The 20,327-nt window shown below is 39.7% G+C and overlaps 1 protein-coding gene across 3 annotated transcripts in view; it reads left to right on the forward strand.

Annotated features, from left to right (window-relative positions):
* Nucleotides 1-7,357: 7,357 nt before the first annotated feature.
* KCTD3 (potassium channel tetramerization domain containing 3) overlaps nt 7,358-20,327 on the forward strand; it is a 56,993-nt gene continuing 44,023 nt past the window's right edge. Inside the window, exons 1-7 of one of the 3 annotated variants that reach the window (XM_059145265.1) lie at nt 7,358-7,838; nt 11,695-11,748; nt 12,001-12,046; nt 14,252-14,325; nt 18,423-18,481; nt 18,755-18,835; nt 19,784-19,924. In XM_059145265.1, coding sequence (XP_059001248.1) covers nt 7,756-7,838; nt 11,695-11,748; nt 12,001-12,046; nt 14,252-14,325; nt 18,423-18,481; nt 18,755-18,835; nt 19,784-19,924 — 538 coding nt within the window. In that variant the 5' untranslated portion in view covers nt 7,358-7,755. The remainder of the gene's footprint in view (nt 7,839-11,694; nt 11,749-12,000; nt 12,047-14,251; nt 14,326-18,422; nt 18,482-18,754; nt 18,836-19,783; nt 19,925-20,327) is intronic. The other 2 variants (XM_059145264.1, XM_059145263.1) reach the window with 2 other exon arrangements.

Below are 20,327 nucleotides of genomic sequence, written 5' to 3' on the forward strand. Positions count from 1 at the left end.
GAAAGGGCTTAGCATTATTTCCAGGAGTTACCACAGATGACAAGGTATTGCAGGATCCACAAGGAAACATTATTTTTGACAATGTATTTGACAACATATTTAATTGCATCTAAAAATGCAATAAACTGCAATTACTAAAGTATACAACTTACTAAGTTGGCGCCGGACATGTACATCCAGAAAATCATCACCCCAATCAAAATAATGAACATAACTATCACTCAGAAAGTTGCCTTGAACCCCTTGGTAATTCCCCCCACCAAATACCTTTCCATTTCTCATGCCCAGACACTGATCTGACCGCTTTCTATGACTAAAGACTGGTTTATATATTCTAGAATTTTACATAAATGTAATCACACAGTACTTACAGTTATATTAACATTCATTTAATTATTTTTACACTCATCTAGGTTTTTATGTGTTGTTCTTCACTCCTTTTTATGGTTGAGAAGCCTTTCACTATAAGGAATGGAATTTGTTTAGCCTTTCACCTGATGATCAATAGCTGGATTGTTTCTACCTTTGGCTGTTACAAATAAAGTTGATATAAATATTTGTGTCACAGTTTTTATAAGAACATGTAAATCATGAGTGGAATGGTGGTCCCCAAAATATATGCCCAAATCCTAGTTCCTGAAACTGTAAATGTGAATTTATTTGAAATAGGATTTATACAGATGTAATTAAGTTAGAGAATCCGGAAATGAAATCATCCTGGATTTAGAGTGGGCCATAAATCCAATGACTGGGATCCTTATAAAATAGATGAATGGGAGACCTGACACACAAAGACACCTTGCATTCCTGGGGAAAACCCCACCTCATTGTGCATATATTACTCTTTTTTTCTTTTTTTTTAAAATATTTTATTTATTTATTTGACAGAGAGAGAGAGATCACAAGTAGAGAGGCAGGCAGAGGGTAGGGGGAAGCAGGCTCCACACCAGCAGAGAGCCTGACGCACGGCTGATTCCAGGACCCCAAGATCACACACCCGGAGCCAAAGGTAGAAGCCCAGCCCACTTAGCTACCAGGTGCCTAGGGTTTTAGCATTTTAGCATATGAATTTGGTAGATGACACAAACACTCAGTCCATTGCATATGATTCATCTTTCATCTTTCTCTCATTCTTTTACTTTTAACTTATTTGAGAACTTATACTTTAAAAGCTTCTCCTTAAGGTGGTCTATAGTTAGGTTTTGCTTTTTTTTTTTTCTCCTAAAGATTTTATTTATTTATTTATTTGACAGAGAGAGAGGGAGAGATCACAAGTAGGCAGAGAGGCAGGCAGAGAGATGGGGGAAGCAGGCTCCCTGCCGAGCAGAGAGCAGAGAGCCCCATGCAGGGCTTGGTCCCAGGACCTTGGGACTGTGACCTGAGCTGAAGGCAGAGGTTTAACCCACTGAGCCACCCAGGTGCCTGGTTTTGCTTTTTTATCCAGTCTGATGAACCTTGCCTTAATTGGTATGTTTAGACCATTTACATTTAATGTGATTGTTGATACAGTTTGGTTTAAATCTACCATCTTGCTAATTGTTTCCTATTTCTATCTTGCTTCACTCTTTTTATACCTTCTTTTGCATTAATTAAGTATATTTGTTATGATTCTGTTTCTCTTGTTGTCTTAGAAGAACAAACATCTCTCTGTTAAGGTAATATTTGAGCAGAGTTCTGAAGAAGTGAGCCCTTTTTCTACCTCAGGAAAAAACCTCATAAGCAGAGGGAAAAGCAAGGTGTAAAACCCTGAAGCTGGAGCATATTTGACATTTTGGAATATTAACAAGGTGACCATTGTACCGGGAATGGAGTAGAGAGGTAGGAATGAACACGGGAAGAAGATAGCAGGAGACTGAATGCTGATAGGTGGTGTATGAGATCATCTCAGGCCTTACTAGTTTTCTGGGAGTATTCATTGAACATTCTTTGCTTCAGGCAAAGGCCTTTGCTGTCATCCCCACCCCCAAATTAAACAAAACTTTCTCTGAATCACCACCACAATCTGCCCAAGGGAACCTCAGGACCAATCTGTTCATGCCAATTTTCCCATTTTATACTGTTGCGCACAAAAATTCAGCACTTAGGTTTTTCATTCTCCAGTCTTCACCCCCAGCACACAACCTTTCCAACTGAGCTTTGGAATTTATGGTCCCTCAAAAGGAAAATTCCCTTTACCTTCACTCTCTTTTCTAAATATTCCTGGCACAGGCTAAAAGCAGGCTCTCTCCTACGAACACTGGCTCTCTTGGTTCCTTCTCAACTGTAGGTTATTTTCTTTCCCATAATCCTCATACCATGGGCCTGGAGGGGAGATGGCGTCAGGACCAGACACCAGTTTTTCCAGATTATTGTCCTTACATCTTCCCCTTAAACTATAACTTCTTTGATGAGTTTGCTATCAGATTAGGAATGTGTTTTTTTGGTGAGGTTGGATGGGATCCAGTGAACCTCTGAGTACTTTTCCTTTTGTTATGGTTTGCCTTTAGATATTGACAATTCTGTGGGAGATCAGTCATCTCATGCCTATGGTTATAACCTTTGATACACAGAGTATACCACTCGAGACATACCCAAATAATGGGTGTATCTACACCCGGGGTGGGTCAAAAGACAACCTTAATAACAATGACCAACAGCAAACACTGGGCAAGTTATCTATCCTTGTGGCTCAGTTTATCTTTACGTGTTGGCTAGATATGGTCTTTTTTCTGTACATAAAGACATAACTGTAATAATTATCTTCTACCTCTCTTGAATTACCAGGTTTTGCTCTCTACTAAATGGTTTCCATCAGTATATAATTATTTCTTTTGCCATCTTTAGAAAGCCTTCTTTTGACCTTACTTCCCCTGCTTGCTACTGTCCATTTCTTTACTTTTCTTTATAGCAAAACCCCACTAATCATGCTCTTTCTCCCACTGCTGCACTAGAACTATCCTTACTTAGGTGGTCACCAACTTCCTTCATGTTACTAAATCCAGTGGTCCATTCTCAGTTATTTTATTTGACCCATTATCTCACTGGACCTCCTAATCCCTTGCTTTTCCTCCATCTTGCCAAAACCCCTGTTTTTCTTGGCTGGATCTTCTTCCTCTCCCAGTCTTCCAAATTAGATAGTCAAGGGCTCTCTCTCCTGATCCCTATGCTTGTCTCATTCTAACCCTCTCCCTTACGATCTTAGTCAGTTCCATGTCTCTACCAGCCACATCACTATTGCTAATCCCCAAGTTTTATTTTGGCAAAGATTAAAAGTATTTTCAATTTGAATCTTTCTTCCAAACTTCCAGCTTTTAAAACAAATGTGTTTTGGGATTTGCTTTCCTTCAGTGCCCATGGTTCTTGGTCATGCAGCTTTGAAGAATGAAGAGGTAGACCAGACATAGAGTGGTTGGCAGCAAAGCCAAGTTTATTGGGAGACAGTACAAAGCTCCTGGAAGAGGGAGGGGACCTGAGAGGGTTGCCACTTTGGTATTTAAATCTAGGTGTTTTATGGGCTTGTTGGCAGGCGGCTTTAATCTGATTAACTTTCCACCTGCCTGGCACCCAGTCAGGTTTTGGCCATGTGCTCATCTACCAATCAGATTCATGTTCATGTGGGAAAGGGTGGCAGGCTCCTTCCACGTGGTGTCGAATAACAGGATGGGATGTTTTTCCTTTTAAGGGTAGTGTTCTCTCAGGACAGGTCCCTTGCCCCTGCCTGCCTGGATAGTCTTCCAACTATCCTCCTAAAGCTGCCTACTCAATATCTCACTTGAATACACTGAATTCTTGAATACCTACTAAGGGATTCTGCACACAATCCCACTGTGGGGAAAGGCGGGGTTCACCTGCCACCATCAGGCAATTCTCTGGACACCAGTAGGGGATGGGGTGCAGTTCTACAATTCAATTCTGACACTATCTGCTCGGACTCCATAGATTAATAAGAGTTCAGTCCTACAAGAGTGTCCTCTACTTCAGATGCCAATCACAAGCATAGGTTTTTAACTGTGCTTCTGACTGACCGGCTATAGGTCAGAGGGTCCCCCGACTTACTCTTTGGACTTGAGACACTAGTTGCAAAGTAAGGTTGCTCTCTGTGCTTCTGACTGGTGGTCACAAATCACAGGTTCTTGCAAACCTCTCCTTGGCTTTGATTCATTTGTTAGAGCAGCTCACACAACTCAGGAAACCCATTTACTCCTAGATCATGGATGTATTACAAAAGGATATACCTCAGGAATATCAGGTGGAATATTCAGGTGGAAGAGATTTAAAGAGCAAGATATGGGAAAAGGCTACATAGATTCCATGCTCTCTCAGAGTGCCAAAACCCCTGAATCTTCACATGTTCACCAACCTGGAAGCTGTCTCAGCCCTGTCTCTTCAGGGTTTTACAAAGGCTTCATTGATTAAATCATTGACCATTGGTAATTGATTCTTCCTGGAGGTGGGAGTTGTGGGTGGTGCGACTAAAAGTTTGAACACACTAATCATAGGGTTGGGTCTTTGACGAACCAGCCCCTAACCTTAGGTTATCTAAGTGCTTTCCAGAAGTCACTCATTATCATAACTTAAGAAATGCTTATTGTTCTCATCATTTAGGAATTTATAATGGTTTTAGGAGTTCTGTCCCAGAACAGAGGATGAAGGCCAAGAATCTATTTCTTATTATAAATCATACTAGCACAAGCCTTAGTTTAACTCCACATTGCCTCTTGAATTCCTTAAAGGCAAAAATCTGTTAGTAAGTGATCTTTTTTATATTCTTCCAAGGTATGGGCCTAGAATTAAGCGGCCTTTTTTGGGCACCTAACTTCTATCTTGCAACTTTGAATGCAGAGTTTCAGATTCTGGTAGGAGCAGACATTACGGGTTAGAGCAAGGACAGCTAACACTGTTTAAAATATGAGCAAATCTTAATTTCCTGCTCTTTTAATTGGAACCGTTACTCATCTTCTCAGTATAAAGTGAAGGTTTAAGGTATACACTGCAAAGAGGTCCTGAAATTAAACTGCCTGCCTACAAATTCCTGCTATGCCACTTGCCGGCTATGTAATTTTAAGCAAGTTTCCTGATCATTTTAAGTCTCAGGTTTTTTTAAAATTTGTAAAATAGTGGTAATAATAGACGTGAAGAAAAAAAATGACAAGAAATATCTAAACCATCTAGCATGTGATAAATCCTTAATAAATCCTGTTAAAAACAAGACCATAGGCCCAAAATGATACCACTTAGGCCAAATCTAAGTGCCAGGTGGCACCTAACCTGACTGCAGTGTCAACCTCCCCCAGAAATGTAAGTTTTAACCAGTCATTCAGGAATTTTCTAACCGGTACCAATAAAATAATTTGTTACGTGGGCCTTCTCCATCCCTCAAAAAGACCCCTCAAAAAATTTTTAATCAAATTTGGATAAAGTCATATCATTGGTATATTTTTCAGCAGTGTTCTTAAAAAATTATGACAGGGGCATCTGGGTGGCTCAGTGGGTTAAAGCCTCTGCCTTCGGCTCAGGTCATGATCCCAGAGTCCTGGGATCGAGCCCCTCATCGGGCTTTCTGCTTAGCAGGGAGCCTTCTTCCCTTCCTCTCTCTCTGCCTGCCACTCTGCCTACTTGTGACCTGTCAAATAAATAAATAAAATCTTCAAAAAAAAATTACGACAATAAAAATAAAATCATAACATCAAGTAGGTCTTCTGTTTGAGTTCTTAATGTTAAAACTATTAAAAAAAAACCCCACAATTCATGCTAAGAACTGTTAAACAAAATCCAACTGAGTAAAATTGCAGATCTAATTGGCTTTATTCAGTGATTCATGAATTGGGCAGCTCCTTAGAGTGGTACAAAATGAGAAACATCTTGAGAGGCAAAAGGAAGGTAGGACTGGGAGGTTGAAAGACGAAATTATTTCAGGCAAGGTTACCTTCCCTCAGGGGAGGATAGAGGCCTTATCTAGCAGGTTACCTCACTGAAGCTGATCTGGAAATTCCAGACTAATTGGTTTAAATTTCCACTCCTAGGACAGGCTGAAACTGCAATTAGGTTAGGCATTAAGGGTTGTTGTTGTTTTTTTTTTTTTTCTTTTTTTTTTTTAAGATTTTATTTTTAAGTAATCTCCACACCTAAGTTGGGGCTCCAACTCAGGTTGCGAGAACGGGATGGCAAGAACCAACTCCCATATTCTTCCCACTAACCCAACAAGGCCCCCACAGGTTAGGCATTTAATCTTGATGGGGCTTAGCAAAAGTGCCTCCATATTGGGACTATTTCCTTTTAAAAGAATTTAGGACTACAGATTAATAAATTCTGAAACATACTGCACTTTGTTCGCTTTTGTTAGCTAATATGAAGTGTTATAGTGTTAAGATTTTATTCTGGGAGGTGCCTGGGTGGCTCAGCGGGTTAAGCCTCTGCCTTTGGCTCAGGTCATGATCCCAGGGTCCTGGGATTGAGCCCCGCATAGGGATCCCTGCTCCATGGGGGGCCTGCTTCCTCCTCTCTCTCTGCCAGCTTCTCTGCCTACTTGTGATCTCTGTCTGTCAAATAAATAAATAAAATATATATTTTTTAAATTTATTTTTTAAAAGATTCTATTTTTAAGTATTCTCTATTCCCAAGGTGGGGCTTGAATTCAAAGCTCCCAGATCAAGATCTGCCATGTTCTTCAGACTGAGCCAGCCGAGTACCCCTTTGTGTTAAGATTTTAAAAATATACGTATATTTAAAAAATATGTTTTGGGCTTCCAATATATATATATATATATATATATATATATATATATATATTAGTTAAAGCAAACCCTTTTTTTAAAGTGTGCATTTGGATGTGACTTGCCCTAGTCCAGAAACACACTGCCCTGCTGTCTAGGGGTTGTTTGTTGGTGTTTTTTTGTTTCCTTCCCTGCTCATCAAAACAAAAAAACAAAACTGCTCGGGGGACCAGCTGGCGACCGAGGAGGGGAATACAGGAACGAGCTCGCTGCGGTGAACGCTGGCAACAAGTTGTAAAATCCCCAGATTCTCGCAGCGCGGACACCTTCGACGTCAGGCATCAACCACGGGCCGTCGGGGAAACTTCCTTCACCTCCCAAATCCGTGCGGAGAAAGGAGACGATACATAAAGTTGCTGAAGGGCAGGCTGCCCGGACTTGCCCCCCAAAACCCGGGAATCCGACTCCCGGTGTCAGAAAACCCTACGAGTCACAGGGCACAGCCGGGCGCGCGCGCGGAGGAGGAGAGACTCGGAATCCCGCCCGAGCGGGCGGCGGGCCAGGAGCGCATTCCCTCGCCTCCCCTCGCGCCGGCCCCGCGGGGCTGGGAAGCTCCTCCCCGGCCCTTCCTTCCTCCTCCTCCACCTCCTTCGCGGCCGCGGCGGGCGAAGGGGCGAGCGCTGCGGTATTTTGTCCCCAGCGGCGACCCCTTCTGCCCGGCGGGCTGCGGCGGCCGCCGTGGCGGTGGCGGCGGCGGCGGCGGCGGCTGAGCGCTAGGAGAGGTCCGGGCCGGCCCTGCGGCCTGGAGGCCGCGAGGGGCGGAGGCCGGGCCGCCCTCCCGCGCTGCGGGAGCGGAGGGGCAGAAGCGGCGGCGAGGGAGCTCGGGCCGGCCGCGGGGAAGGTGGGGGAGGCTCCGCGCACCTCCCGCCCTCCGGCCGCCCCGCTGGCCCAGCCACAGCCTCCGCCGCCGCCGCCGCCTCCGCCGCCGCCTCGGGCTCCCGCCGCGGGCTCGACGGCCCCGGGCGGGGAGGGCGGGCGGCGTGCGCGCCCGGAGCCGCCGGAGATGGCGGGAGGGCACTGCGGCGGCTTCGCCGCGGCGGCGGCCGGCAGCGGCGAGATCGTGCAGCTGAACGTGGGGGGGACCAGGTGAGTCGGCGGAGAAGGGGCTCCGGGCCGGGGATGCGGCGGGCGGCCCGCCGGGGGGCGACGGGGGCCGGGTGTCGCGGGGACCGGCGCGAAGGTGGGAGCCGAGCCAGGCGGGGCACGCGGGGGGCCCTCCGGGCGGGAGGAATGTCGGCGGGGCTCGGGCTCCAGTCTGGGCTCCGGGAGGAGCGGCCGCAGGGCCTCTGGGACGAGCGCGAGCCGGGCCCAGGTGCCCGAGCCCGCCTTCCTAGAAGGCCAGCCTCGTCCCTCCCCCTTTCTGAGCTGCCGGCCAAAGAGGAGCTTTAAAAGGCCTTCCTAACCTCAGCTTACAGTGTATTTGAAGAATTTATTTTGTAGACGCCTGGCCTCGTGGTTTGGCTCTTGCAGAGGAACCTGCCTTCTCTCCGGGCAACCGGGGGGGGGTCGGTTGGCTCGGATGAGGCGGCCAGTGCTCTTTCCCCCTCCTAATTAAGGAGGGTTTGTAATCTCAGGACTTCGGTGGATGGGGTGCAGTAGATTGGCAGTGCGCTGTTTATTTTCAGTTTCTGGGTGCCTGGCTTTGGACGATCTGTTCAACTCGCAGGCCAGTGGGTCCAGCAACTGCAGTTTTACCAGTTCTGGAAAGCCTCGGGTATGGGCACAGTGTGGCACGGAGTAGACAGACTGAAGCCTCTTTATCCTCTCTCTGCTTTCCACTCCGTGTCTGTGCCTTTTATTATGCTTGTGCGGGGGGGAGGATCATTTTTGGTGGATTTGCTATGGCTTATGAGTCACTCTTCTCAGGCATGGGACTTTGCCAGCTCTGTTGGAAGGAAGGGGTGGTTGAGTTTAAAGCTTGGTAGGAGATGAGCGATGAAATGGCTCGAGAATGTGAAAGGGTTTCAACATGTAAAACTTAACTACTATTTCTTACAATGCAAATCAGCAGCGGTGTGGGCCGTAGGAATAAAATGTATCATGTTTTAATCCTAAACATTTAATCATTTTCTAAGTGTGCTACAGAGTTGAGCCCAAGAAACAGTAATTCTTCATTCTTTCCCTGTTCTTTCCCTCACATCCGGAAACAAAACTGTTTAACAGTGTAAGATAAGATACTACATTATTGCATTGTATAGATACCGGTCTTTTGGAGAATATTTATGTCTCCTCATGTAAGAAATGGATTTTTCCCCTAAAATACACATGAAAATTTTGCAGGTTTGGTAACTTCCGGATGCAAAAAATTGACCGACTATTCCACAAGAGTTGGCCTAGAGTGTATGTTAGCACTAGAGTCATTTAAAATTCCTGCTCTGGTTCCTAATTGCTAGAGATTGTGGACATCTTTTTTCAGGCATTCTAAAGGACATAGACTAGTATGATAAAAATTAAAGGTGTTGTTATCTACTGTATGTTGAAAGTGGGTGGTGGAAAGAGTGCATTCTTGTTAATGAATGTAGAGTTCAGTTTACGTTTTTAAATCCTAAAAGGCAGCCATCTTGGAGCTGGAACATTTTATTTTGTTTCACTGTGTATAGAACTAGATCATAATAGGATTTAAGGTTTTCTTTCTCTTAGCAAAGAATACAAAATAAGGTAAATGTATTATTAAGATTGAACAATTTAGAAAAGATGAAAGTTGTTAGATAGGAATGAAAAATTAAGTAAAAATTCCACGAACTTTAAATTGGCTAACATGACATAGTTTTTGAAATAAATAATGACATGACCTATAGAAAAATAGAACATCAAACTCCAGGCATTCTGAGAATATTTTCTTGAGTTACTTTGAATCATAGACTCTTGGGAGTGTTTTAGGGCTAGAAGGGATTCAGAAGGCATCTGTATATGTTGTACAGAACATATTAACACAATCACTTAAATCATTATAAAGGAAAAAAAAAATCCTGATTTCATTGTCATTAAAGTTGAGGAATTGCCACTGGGAGAACCACCTGTGGCATAGAAGGAAAGGCTCTGAGGTGATAGAATAAAACTCAAAAGGAGAGTGTACTGTGAGCAGAGAAGCATGTGTTACAGGTAAGATGTGTGGTGTTGCTACTGTTGTGTCTTCTGTGTGCTCGCGCCCACCCCCCCATCCCAGGATGTGAAACTGGAAATACTCAACGGAATTACAAAAATGAGCAATGATTTTTATGATTTATTTTACATGTAATGGGTGATTCAGGAAATAGAGAAGATGAGGTTTCATTTAGAATTAACATTATTTACCCAAAAAACCCTAAAGAAGTGAAAAGAAACCTAATATGACTCAATTTGTGATTAATTCTATTATGAATGGGTATGATTTGAGGCCTCATGAGAGAAGTGACTTACTTAGCTTAGCATATGATACCCTCTGGTTCCATCTGTGTCGTTGCAAATGGTAAGATTTCATTTTTCTGATGGCTGAGTAATATTCCATTGTATATGTATACCACATCTTTTTTATGGCATCTTCTGGGCACATTGTGGGTATGAGATAATAAAAAAAAAATTAGAAAAGGCTTTCAAATATATTGCAGAAAATTATGCTTGTCAGATGTAATTTTAAATGACATTTTTATGAAGTCATACTTGGATCTTAGTTTTAAAGGTCTCTGGGTTTTTTTTGTTTTTTGTTTTTGTGTGTGTGTGTGTTTTTCCCATTTGTCTTCCTCTTGTTTGAAAAAAGAAAGAAATTGGTGGGGTGAGGATCCAGTTCCTTTGCCCAGAGATTTCGAATTATTAAACCTACCCCAAACTGCTGATTTTAATTGAAATTGCTAATACAACTTTAAGCAGACCTGTGTAAATTTTCTAAGTAACACAGAATTTGAGTTATCTGGCAAACAATTTGCTGAATAATTAATTAATGTGAAAGATCATAAATTATAATGACCTATTTAGAATTAATGTGATACCTCTCAGAATACAGTGATTTATTATTATTATTATTTTTTTAATTTGGGCAGTGGATCCTTGTATCCTTCAGTTTGCCATTTGCTGGACTTGGCTTTTATTTGGCTTAGTCAGTTTCCTTTGACTGTTCCTCAGTTTTTCTTAAGATTCTGCGAAGATACACATTTCTTGAATAAACTGCTTGAATCCTCTCTTAATCTGGTAAATGGGCACAGGGACTGCTTTAAAGCGGTGATAATAGTGTTAGATAATGAATGTGGAGGAACAAAGCTGTCTCTTAGGCTCTCTTCTGTGTGAGGACACGTGACGGCAACAGCAACAGGTAGTTGGCTCCAGTAGGCTGGGATAAAGCCCCCCCAGAACAGGTCCTACTGAGACAACTTGGACTTGATCAAATAGCACCTCAGAACAGTGAGCTACTTACTGAGCAGTTTTTGAAGGAATGAATGCAACAAAAGCTCAAAAAGATAATATAGGATAGAATATTTGGAGAAACCTTTATAAGGAGAAGGTATCATCTGAGTGATGTCAAGAAAATGGATGGAGGTAAAGATACCGAAATGGTAAGAAGCACGAATTGTCCGGGGTATTGAAGTATTGTCTTACAGATGAGAAGACACTCGTGTTGGAAAGATGAAACAGGACCGAAAGATAATTTTAAGTGTCACATTAATAAGTTCAGATTTGTTGTGATGGACTTAATTTTGATTCTTCAGGAAATGGGCATCTGGAAAATAGGGTTTTTAAGAAGCAGTATATGTCAGTGAGCTAATCATTTGATTTTGTTGAGAGCTCTTTGAATAATCTTAACTCTGAATTGAAAGTGGAGAAATTTTAAAATAATGAATGTATAATATTGATATAGCTATAGCTGTGTAACAACTTGTAAATTATTAGCCGGCATATTAAAGCAGGTTATTGAATATTGAAATTTCAAATCATGTCCTTATTCATAATAACAGATAATTTTTAATTGCAGATTTAGTACCTCAAGACAAACTCTTATGTGGATTCCAGATTCTTTTTTTTCCAGGTATTTCATGTAATTCTTTCATATCATTTTTATAAAACTTGATCATTGAAATAATAACAAACCTCCCTTTCCTGGTTAATGTTTTTATTTCTTGGCTAAAAAAATCTGAACTCTTAGAATTAAAAATTTTTTATTTTACTTTGGAGATAGGATGATTCATTTGTATTGGTCTTTGATACTTGATAAATAATTAGTACATTTTATGCATAGTCAGATTTTAAGAACTAACTCTGGCTTATTCATGTCTTCTAGTTTGCTGAGTGGAAGAATTTCAACACTTCGAGATGAAACTGGTGCTGTGAGTGTAATATGTTGATACATGTTTCTAAATTGAATCAACTAATGCTTGCAATGCTTGCAATGCTTGACCCTTATTATATAGTGACTCTAAGAAAACAGACAGAAAAGCTGATCTTGTAATAACCGCTAAATGAAAGTGACATATATGTACTTAAAAAGTTTAATTTCTTGTTGTATATAGTTTTCCTATAGTTAATAGATGGGCACTCTAAATGGAATAGTGAATATAACAACTTAAGTATTTGTGATTAGAGGGACGTGAGGATATGAGCTCACATTGTCCGGAGAGGAAGTACTTTTATTTTTTTATTTTACTTTTTTAAAAGATTTCATTTATTTATTTGACACACAGAGAGAGATCACAAGTAGGCAGAGAGACAGGCAGAGGAGGGAGGAAGCAGGTTCCCACTGAGCAGAGAGCCCGATGTGGGGCTCAGTCCCAGGCCTCTGAGATCATGACCTGAGCCGAAGGCAGAGGCTTAACCCACTGAGCCACTCAGGCGCAGTGGAAGTACTTTTAATCAGTAATTAAAACTTTAACAATAAATAAATGAATATAAATACTAAAATATTTTGATACTGAGTTAGAATGCTAAAACTGTTAATTAGTGAAGTCCTGTGATTTCTGTTTGTTGGAGAATAACCTGAAGAACTTGGAGAAATGAGGGAAGGAAAGAACTATTAGGTTTAAGTACAAAAATACTGGTTTATACATTTAAAAAGCAGTTATAATGTGTGCCCCATTGTATATAAAATAAATGGCTAGTACTCATTAAAAAAAAAAAAAAAAACTTTCCGAATGGAGGCAACAAACTGGTCAGAGGTATTTATTTCCTGTGATGGGATTTGCATATGAAATAAGACAGCAAAGGCATGTTGTCCATACGAGATTATAGAAAAGATAACAGTAATAAGATTCTCTGTGATCTGCGGTGTTTCTCCAGCTTCTCATTGGTTCTAATGAAAACAAAAGCAAGAATTTATGAAGTTAGAACAGCCTCATTCATTGTATAAACATAATCATAGTATAAAGAGCTACACTGTAAGCTACCATTCCCCTGTCTAGCTGACTAACCTAAGCTTAAGAGGTGTTCAGTTTTATGATCCATACTTTTATAATTAATTTGAAATAGCAGTGGTATACATTCCCATAGAAAGTTATCAAATATATATTTCATATTTTCTAAAGCATTTTATTTTCTTGGTATGTATTCTGTGTTTTTTTTTTTTTTTTTTTAAAGATTTTATTTATTTGATACAGAGATCACAAGTAGGCAGAGAGGCAGGCAGATAGAGGTGGGGGGGGGGGAAGCAGGCTCCCTGCCCAGGACCCTGGGATCATGACCTGAGCCAAAGCAGAGGCTTTAATCTACTGAGCCACCCAGGTGCCCTGTATTCTGTGGTTTTAAGAAATGTTTTTTGTTGTCATCCCCCATCCCTAGCTTTTGAGCAAATTGGGATAATAGGATGTAAAGGTGTTAGAAGAATAGTATTCTTTTCCAGTTTATCTTTTTTTAAATTTTATTTGAGAGAGAGAAAGAAGAGAGTGCACTGGAGCAGGAGTGAGAGTGGGGCAGGGAGAGAGGGAGAAGCAGACTCCCACTGAGCAGGGAGTCGCACACTGGGCTCAGTCCCAGAACCCTGAGATTGGGATTGGAGCCAAAGGCCGATGAGTAACTGACTGAGCCACCCAGGTGCCCCTCTTTTCCAGTTTTGGCAGCAGTGTGTGCCGTATTTACTTTCCTTGGTCATCCCTGTCTTATAGAAGGACACTGTTGTTTAAGTGATTCACATATGAATCACGAATTATGTCACTGTCACCAATAATTAATGTAAGAAGGCATTACTTGTGTGTAATGTTCTTGAAATATTTACTGAATTCTAGTAAATTTCAGATAAAATTTCTCCCTTGGGTATCACTTTTACCAAAGATACCAATAAACACATGCCATTTTTCTTACAAATTAAAATATTATCAATATAATAGTAGGTTTTTGGGGTGGGGAGACAGTATTACATTACATGCACAGAATTAAAATTGCATTCCAACTTTAGAAATACTCAAATTTAAGAGTGGAATCAAGTAAATACAGTATTTAAATAATTTAGTGTTTGTTCCCTAAGTTTGTATTACACATATTTATGTTAGTTCATTTTTAATTTGAAAATAAGACAATCCTAAAAAATAATTCTTCTTTTGTAGATATTTATTGATCGAGATCCAGCAGCATTTGCACCCATTTTAAACTTTCTTCGGACAAAAGAACTAGACTTACGGTAAGAAATGAATCCTTTTAAAGTAAATTCTTACTAATAGGTATGTACTTCTGGTATATTTTGTGGAGAGGAAGGTCCCCACCCCCCAATTATTTTTGCTTAAAAGTTTTCTCCAAATTAAACTCAACAGAGACCATCCTATCCACATTCTTCCTCTAAACTGTTCCCAGCAGCTTCCTAACCAGTTTCCTGCCTTCAGTCTTCAATTGCTTTGATTGGTTTTCCACACTGTAGCTAACATAAGCTTCTACAAATACAGATCTCATCTGGTTGCTACCTGCTTAAAACTCTCATTTAAGGGGTGCCTGGGTCGCTCAGTCATTAAGTGTCTGTCTTCGGCTCAGGTCATGATCCCAGGGTCCTGGGATCAGAACCCCCTGCTCAGGGAAGCCTACTTCTCCCTCTCCCACTCCCCCTGCTTGTGCTCCCTCTCTCGCTCTGTCTCTCTCTGTGAAATAAATGAAAAATCTTAAAACAAAAACAAAAAACAAAAAGCCTCGCATTTAATATGTTCTTAGATTAATGGCTAGGGACTTTGGACTTTATTGTTTCTTAAGGCTCTCTGTGCTCTTGCCTCTGCTGAATTTCTCTTGCTTTGATAGTTTCACCCCTTTCTGGTCTTGGCTTAATCCAGACCTCTTCAGTGATCTGTGCTGTGTCCACCTAATACAGGTCTTCCTGGTCTCCTGTCCAGCTAACACCGCAGCATTCCTTACACGTATTCCTTTTCCAGTAGTCTCTCTTCTGTTCCACTTTAAATTCCAACAGGGCAAGCATTATCCTGTATATGCCCAGGATCTAACATGGGTTTTTGTAGATAAATGAATGACCACTTAAACTATTTCTTTAACTTTGTAACTTTGCCATAGTCTGGATTCCTACCAAGAATTTACAATCTAATTTGGATCTTATTATTCTTTTATTCTGTATATTCCCAGTGAGCTTTCACTGAGCATCTCTTTATACTTTTTTTAGATACAGTTTTTAAAATTCTAATTGTTTAAGGGTAACTGGCTGGCTCAGTTGGTAGAGCTTGTGACTCTTGGTCTCAGGGTTGTGAGTTTGAGCCCCAAACTGGGTATAGAGATGACTTAAAATCTTCTAAAGAAATTTTTAAAAAAGTTCTGGTGGTTTATTTTACCTACTTCTTTATAATACTGTATGATTTTTGACTTATATTCACTGGCATATGGGCTCCTTAAAGGTGAACAATTTTTTGGTCTAGTTTGTTTCCTGGGATTTTTCCAGTGTTAAAATAGTGCATATAGTAGCTTTTCAACAGATACTGAATGAATGAATAAAAAAGTTCATTGGAGCTTTTTGTTTGTTTTCTTGGTCTAGATAGAAGTGACATATAAATTACTAACTGCTTACTTCTTGAGTAAAATTATTTTGACCCCTAGCATTTGATTAAAGAAGTCTAAATTTACTTCTAGTCAGTGTCCTTATTGATTAATCCACCATTAGATAACTCAGGAAAGGCAGAACAGGTAGATTTTAATATCTGCAGTTACTGAGTGTTCTACTTGTAAATTGCTGCCCTATTTCACTTAAAGAGGCCTAGCAAATTAAAATTTTCTGAGTGTTGTTACCTTTTGAAAGAAGATAGGAAGGAATTTTAAAAATACTGTGTTCTAATTCTCTACCCTCCATAAAATTGTTGTGATGCCCTTATCACACTTACAATTACATGTTTGTTTCTTTGTCCTCCTCAGGAGACTGGAGTTCTCAGGAACTGCTGTGTCCTGAGCCACCTTGTAATTAGCCAGTCTACTCTACTGTTAATACAGAGGGTATTGAACTAGAGTAAGAAAGGTTTAACTGTTTCTGTGTTAAACCAGTCACAACCAGTGACCAATAAAAGCAATTTAACACTGCAGTTGCATATGTTTATTAAACACAGGGATTTTTTTTTTTCTTGTAAGACTTTTTCAGAGCAGTTTCAGGTTTACAACAAAATTGAGAGTAAGAAAAGAGATCTCCCACGTATTTCCTGCTCTAGTCCCACACATACGTAGTCTCTCTCACTATCAACACCATAATCACAGAAAACTCGTAGTTTATGTTATAGTTAACTCCGGGTGTTGTGCATCCTGTGGGTTTAGACAAGTGTATAATGACCCATGTCCATCATTTTAATATGCAAAGTGTTTTCACTACCCTAAAAATCTTTTGTGCTCTGCCTGTTGATCCCCACTCTGTGCAGTCATTGATCTTTTTATTAGCTCCTTTTCTAGAAAGTAATATATTGGGAAAAATACAGTATGTTGACTTTTCAGATTACCTTTTCTTTCACCAATACCACACTGCTTTGATTACTATTAGCTTTACGGTAAATCTTGAGTGGGTACTGGCAGTCCTCCAGTTTTATTCTCCTATTGGGGGGACTTGACTCTTCATATAAACTTTAGAATCAATTTGTCATTATCCATAAAATAACTTGATAGAATTTTGATTAGGATTTAATTGAATTTTAGATGAAGTTCAGAGGAACTGACATCTTCAAAATACTGAATCTTCAATCCATGAACATGGAATACCTTTCTGTTTGTTTAGTTCTTTGAATTTGTTCTCTAGAGTTTTGTAGTTTGCTTCATATAGATCTTACATAGTTTTTGTTAGATTTATAACTATTTATTTATTTATTTATTTATTTATTGCTGCCAACATAAGTAGTCTTGTGTTCTTAGTTTTAAATTCCATTGTTCATTATTGGTACATAGCAATTGACTTCTTTATACTAGCCTTGTATTCTGCAACCTTACTATAATCATTTATTAGTTCCAGGAGATTTTTATCTACGTTTTTGGATTTTTCTACACAGATAATCATGCCATCTGTGAATAACCATTGTATGTCTTCTTTTCCACTCTGTGTGCCTTTATTCCACTTTCTTGCCGTATGGCATTGTTGAGAATTTTTACATCAGTGTTCATGAGAGATACTAGTCTGTAGTTTTCTTATAACGTCTTTGGCTTTGGTATTAGCTCAATGCTGGCCTCATAAAATGAGTTAAGAAGTATTCCCTTGTTTCTTTCCTCTGAAGGAGATTTTCGAGAATTGGTATGATTCCTTCCTTAAATGTTTGGTAAAATTCACAAGTGAGTCCTTCTGGGTATGTTACTTTTTGTTTTGGAAGATTATTATTATTGATTCAGTTCTTTTAGTAGATATAGATCTACTCAGATTGTCTCTTCTTGGGTGAGTTTTGGCAAATTGTGTCTTTAAAGGAATTGGTCCAGGTCCATTTCATCTAGGTTATCAGCTTGTGGGAATAGAATTGTTCATGGTACTCTTTTATTGTCCTTTTAATTTCCATGGAGTCTGTAGTGATGCTGACTCATTTCTCTCCAGTTAATATTTTTTAAGTAAGGACAAATTATAACTGAAACCTAAAATGAATCATTAGTATTGTAAACTCTTTTTTTTCCTTAAGTATCGTAAACTCTTAATTTTCTGTTGCTTTTACTCTTTGTTTTCATATTATTTGACTGTACTATAACATCTTCTGGTTAGCCTAACTCTTTCTAAGGCTAGTCTTTTTTACCCCCTCCTCTTACTTTATAGTTTGCTTTTATTTTTGTTCTAATGAGAGGAGAACCACTTATCTGAAGTTCTTTGTTCAATAAATATTTATTACATTTATTATATATAAGCACTATGTGAGGTATACAAAAATACAAGGAGGTCACGCTTGTAGGGAGCTTTGCAGCATAATTGGGGCACTTAAAATATGTGTAGAAATAATTACTATGAAAATAGAAAAGCGATTAATGCCATACAAGAATGATTTCTACTCATTTGCCTTATTAGGTACTTACTGATAATTAACTTACACTAGACCTTTGAAGCCCTAATCTCTAAGTCATCCAATTCATCTGCATAGGAATGGTTTTTATGTAAGGAAATGTTTTTCTTGGCATGCAGTTTTTTATTTAGACATTTTAAAATGACTGAAGATACTAGGAATAAAGTAAGTTTTAAAGCCTTATACTTTTTTCACATTAAGAACCTAGTACTTCATCTTCTGCTTCAGATGATAATCCAAGTTGCTGCTACTGGGGGATATATATCATTTATCTGGTTTTTCTTTGTAGGGGAGTGAGTATTAATGTTCTCAGGCATGAAGCAGAATTTTATGGAATCACTCCATTAGGTATGTGTTGTCCTGATATTTTATATTTATGATTTGACCTTTCATGTAGCAAACTTGCCTAATGAAATATATTTTATACTAGGTCCTGTTTTTTGACGGACTAGTTCAGTGTGCTTACTTTTTGTGGTTTTCCATAGTAAATAGATGTCCGTTGATTTAACTTAAACATTTCCCTTTTCTTTCCTTATCCTTTTGAACTAGAGAAGATAAAAATGGAGTGCTGTTTTTCTGTTTGCATGTACTCTTGACAAGTTTGCTTTGAAATGTTTTCAGTAAGAAGGCTTCTCTTATGTGAGGAGTTGGAGCGCTCGTCTTGCGGCAGTGTCCTTTTCCACGGTTACTTGCCTCCGCCAGGTACTTCTCATTGATTTAGTCTTTTAAAAAATGGTTTTTATCTGTAAGCCAGTACAAACATGTATATTAGAAAATCTCTGTTTTGATTATTGAGTTTCTCACGTAAAAATATACTGGAAATGTTGCAAGCTTCAAATTTAACAGACGTCATACTGTATGTTAGAACGGGGATGTGCCAGACTTTTTCTTTTCTGTAAAAGGCCAGACAGGCTTGTGAACTACAAGCTCAGTTCTGCCATACACTCTATGGAAATAAATGGCTGCAACCAGTACAGCTTTATTGACATAAACAGCCGTGGCCCATTGTTTGCCAACCCCGATATCAGAGCACTGGTTGTCAGTCAGTTGTCCTTTTGGTAGAACCCCAGGAGCTCTGCAGAAATAGGTCAGTGTATGGGAGAGGCAGTGAATCGTGTGTTAGCCCCGCCCCAACCTTGGTCCGTTAATAGAGTTTGCCTTTACCTGTGTTAAGGTGGGCTTCCGAGCAAGATTTCCTTCCAAAAAAGACTGCCCTGGCAAATAAAAGACATTTGACAATAAGCTGTAAAGAAGTTGCCGTGATTAAGTTGTACCTCACACAAAGCTGCCAGACGGTAAATGCAAACACTGGAGATAGACTGAATGAATTAATGATTGAGTTCGGTAACGTAGAGCTAGGTAGTAGAAATGAAATGCAATATGATAAATCTTCATTTTATTTATCACATGTGACGTCAAATATCAGAAAATCTGTTGAAAGAACTTAATTCATTTTCATTTTGTTGTTTTTAATGGTAATTATTTGCAATAAATTGCTATAATGGAAGATACGTTTTGGCTACGATGAAATTCACATTTGTATATTTCTTTGAAATTCACATTTGTATATTTCTTTGTTACCGTATAAAATTTTAAATTTTTAGTAGGTGGAACTTAGAAATAAATTTATCTTACTGTGTCTTTTTATAGGTATCCCCAGTCGTAAAATAAACAGCACAACTAGGTCCTCTGCTGGTTCTAGGAATGGCCTGAATTCCACGGAAGGTGAAGCTCGGGGGAACGGCGCCCAGCCTGCTCTCTCTGGAACAGGAGAAGAGACTGTGCGGCTAGGTAAGCAAAGGCCGCAGAAATAGACAAAAATGCATATGTTTTTTGTTCTGAGTGACATTGAGTAATTATTTTTTAAAAATGTAATTTTTGCCTCATCTTTCTTTTTAACATTCATATCTTGAAAAGTCTTGTAGAACATAATTTTTATTTCAGAAGTGTGTGGTGATCTGTTTGCTCTCAACCTCTAGGAATTGGCAAACTTGTTATGTAAAGAAACAGACTGTAAACATTTCGGCTCTGTCCGAACTGTTCAACTCGGCCATTGCAGCGTGGAAACAGCCAGGGACAACAACAGATGTGCATGTCTCTTTCAGCAAAACTTTATCCAAACAGGCAGAAGCCTAGAATCAGCCCATGGGCCATATTTTAGCATCCCCTGCTTGAGAACATAAAGTATTTCTTT

Source organism: Mustela lutreola, chromosome 14 (assembly GCF_030435805.1).
Source record: "Mustela lutreola isolate mMusLut2 chromosome 14, mMusLut2.pri, whole genome shotgun sequence".
Classification (NCBI taxonomy): Eukaryota; Metazoa; Chordata; class Mammalia; order Carnivora; family Mustelidae; genus Mustela; species Mustela lutreola.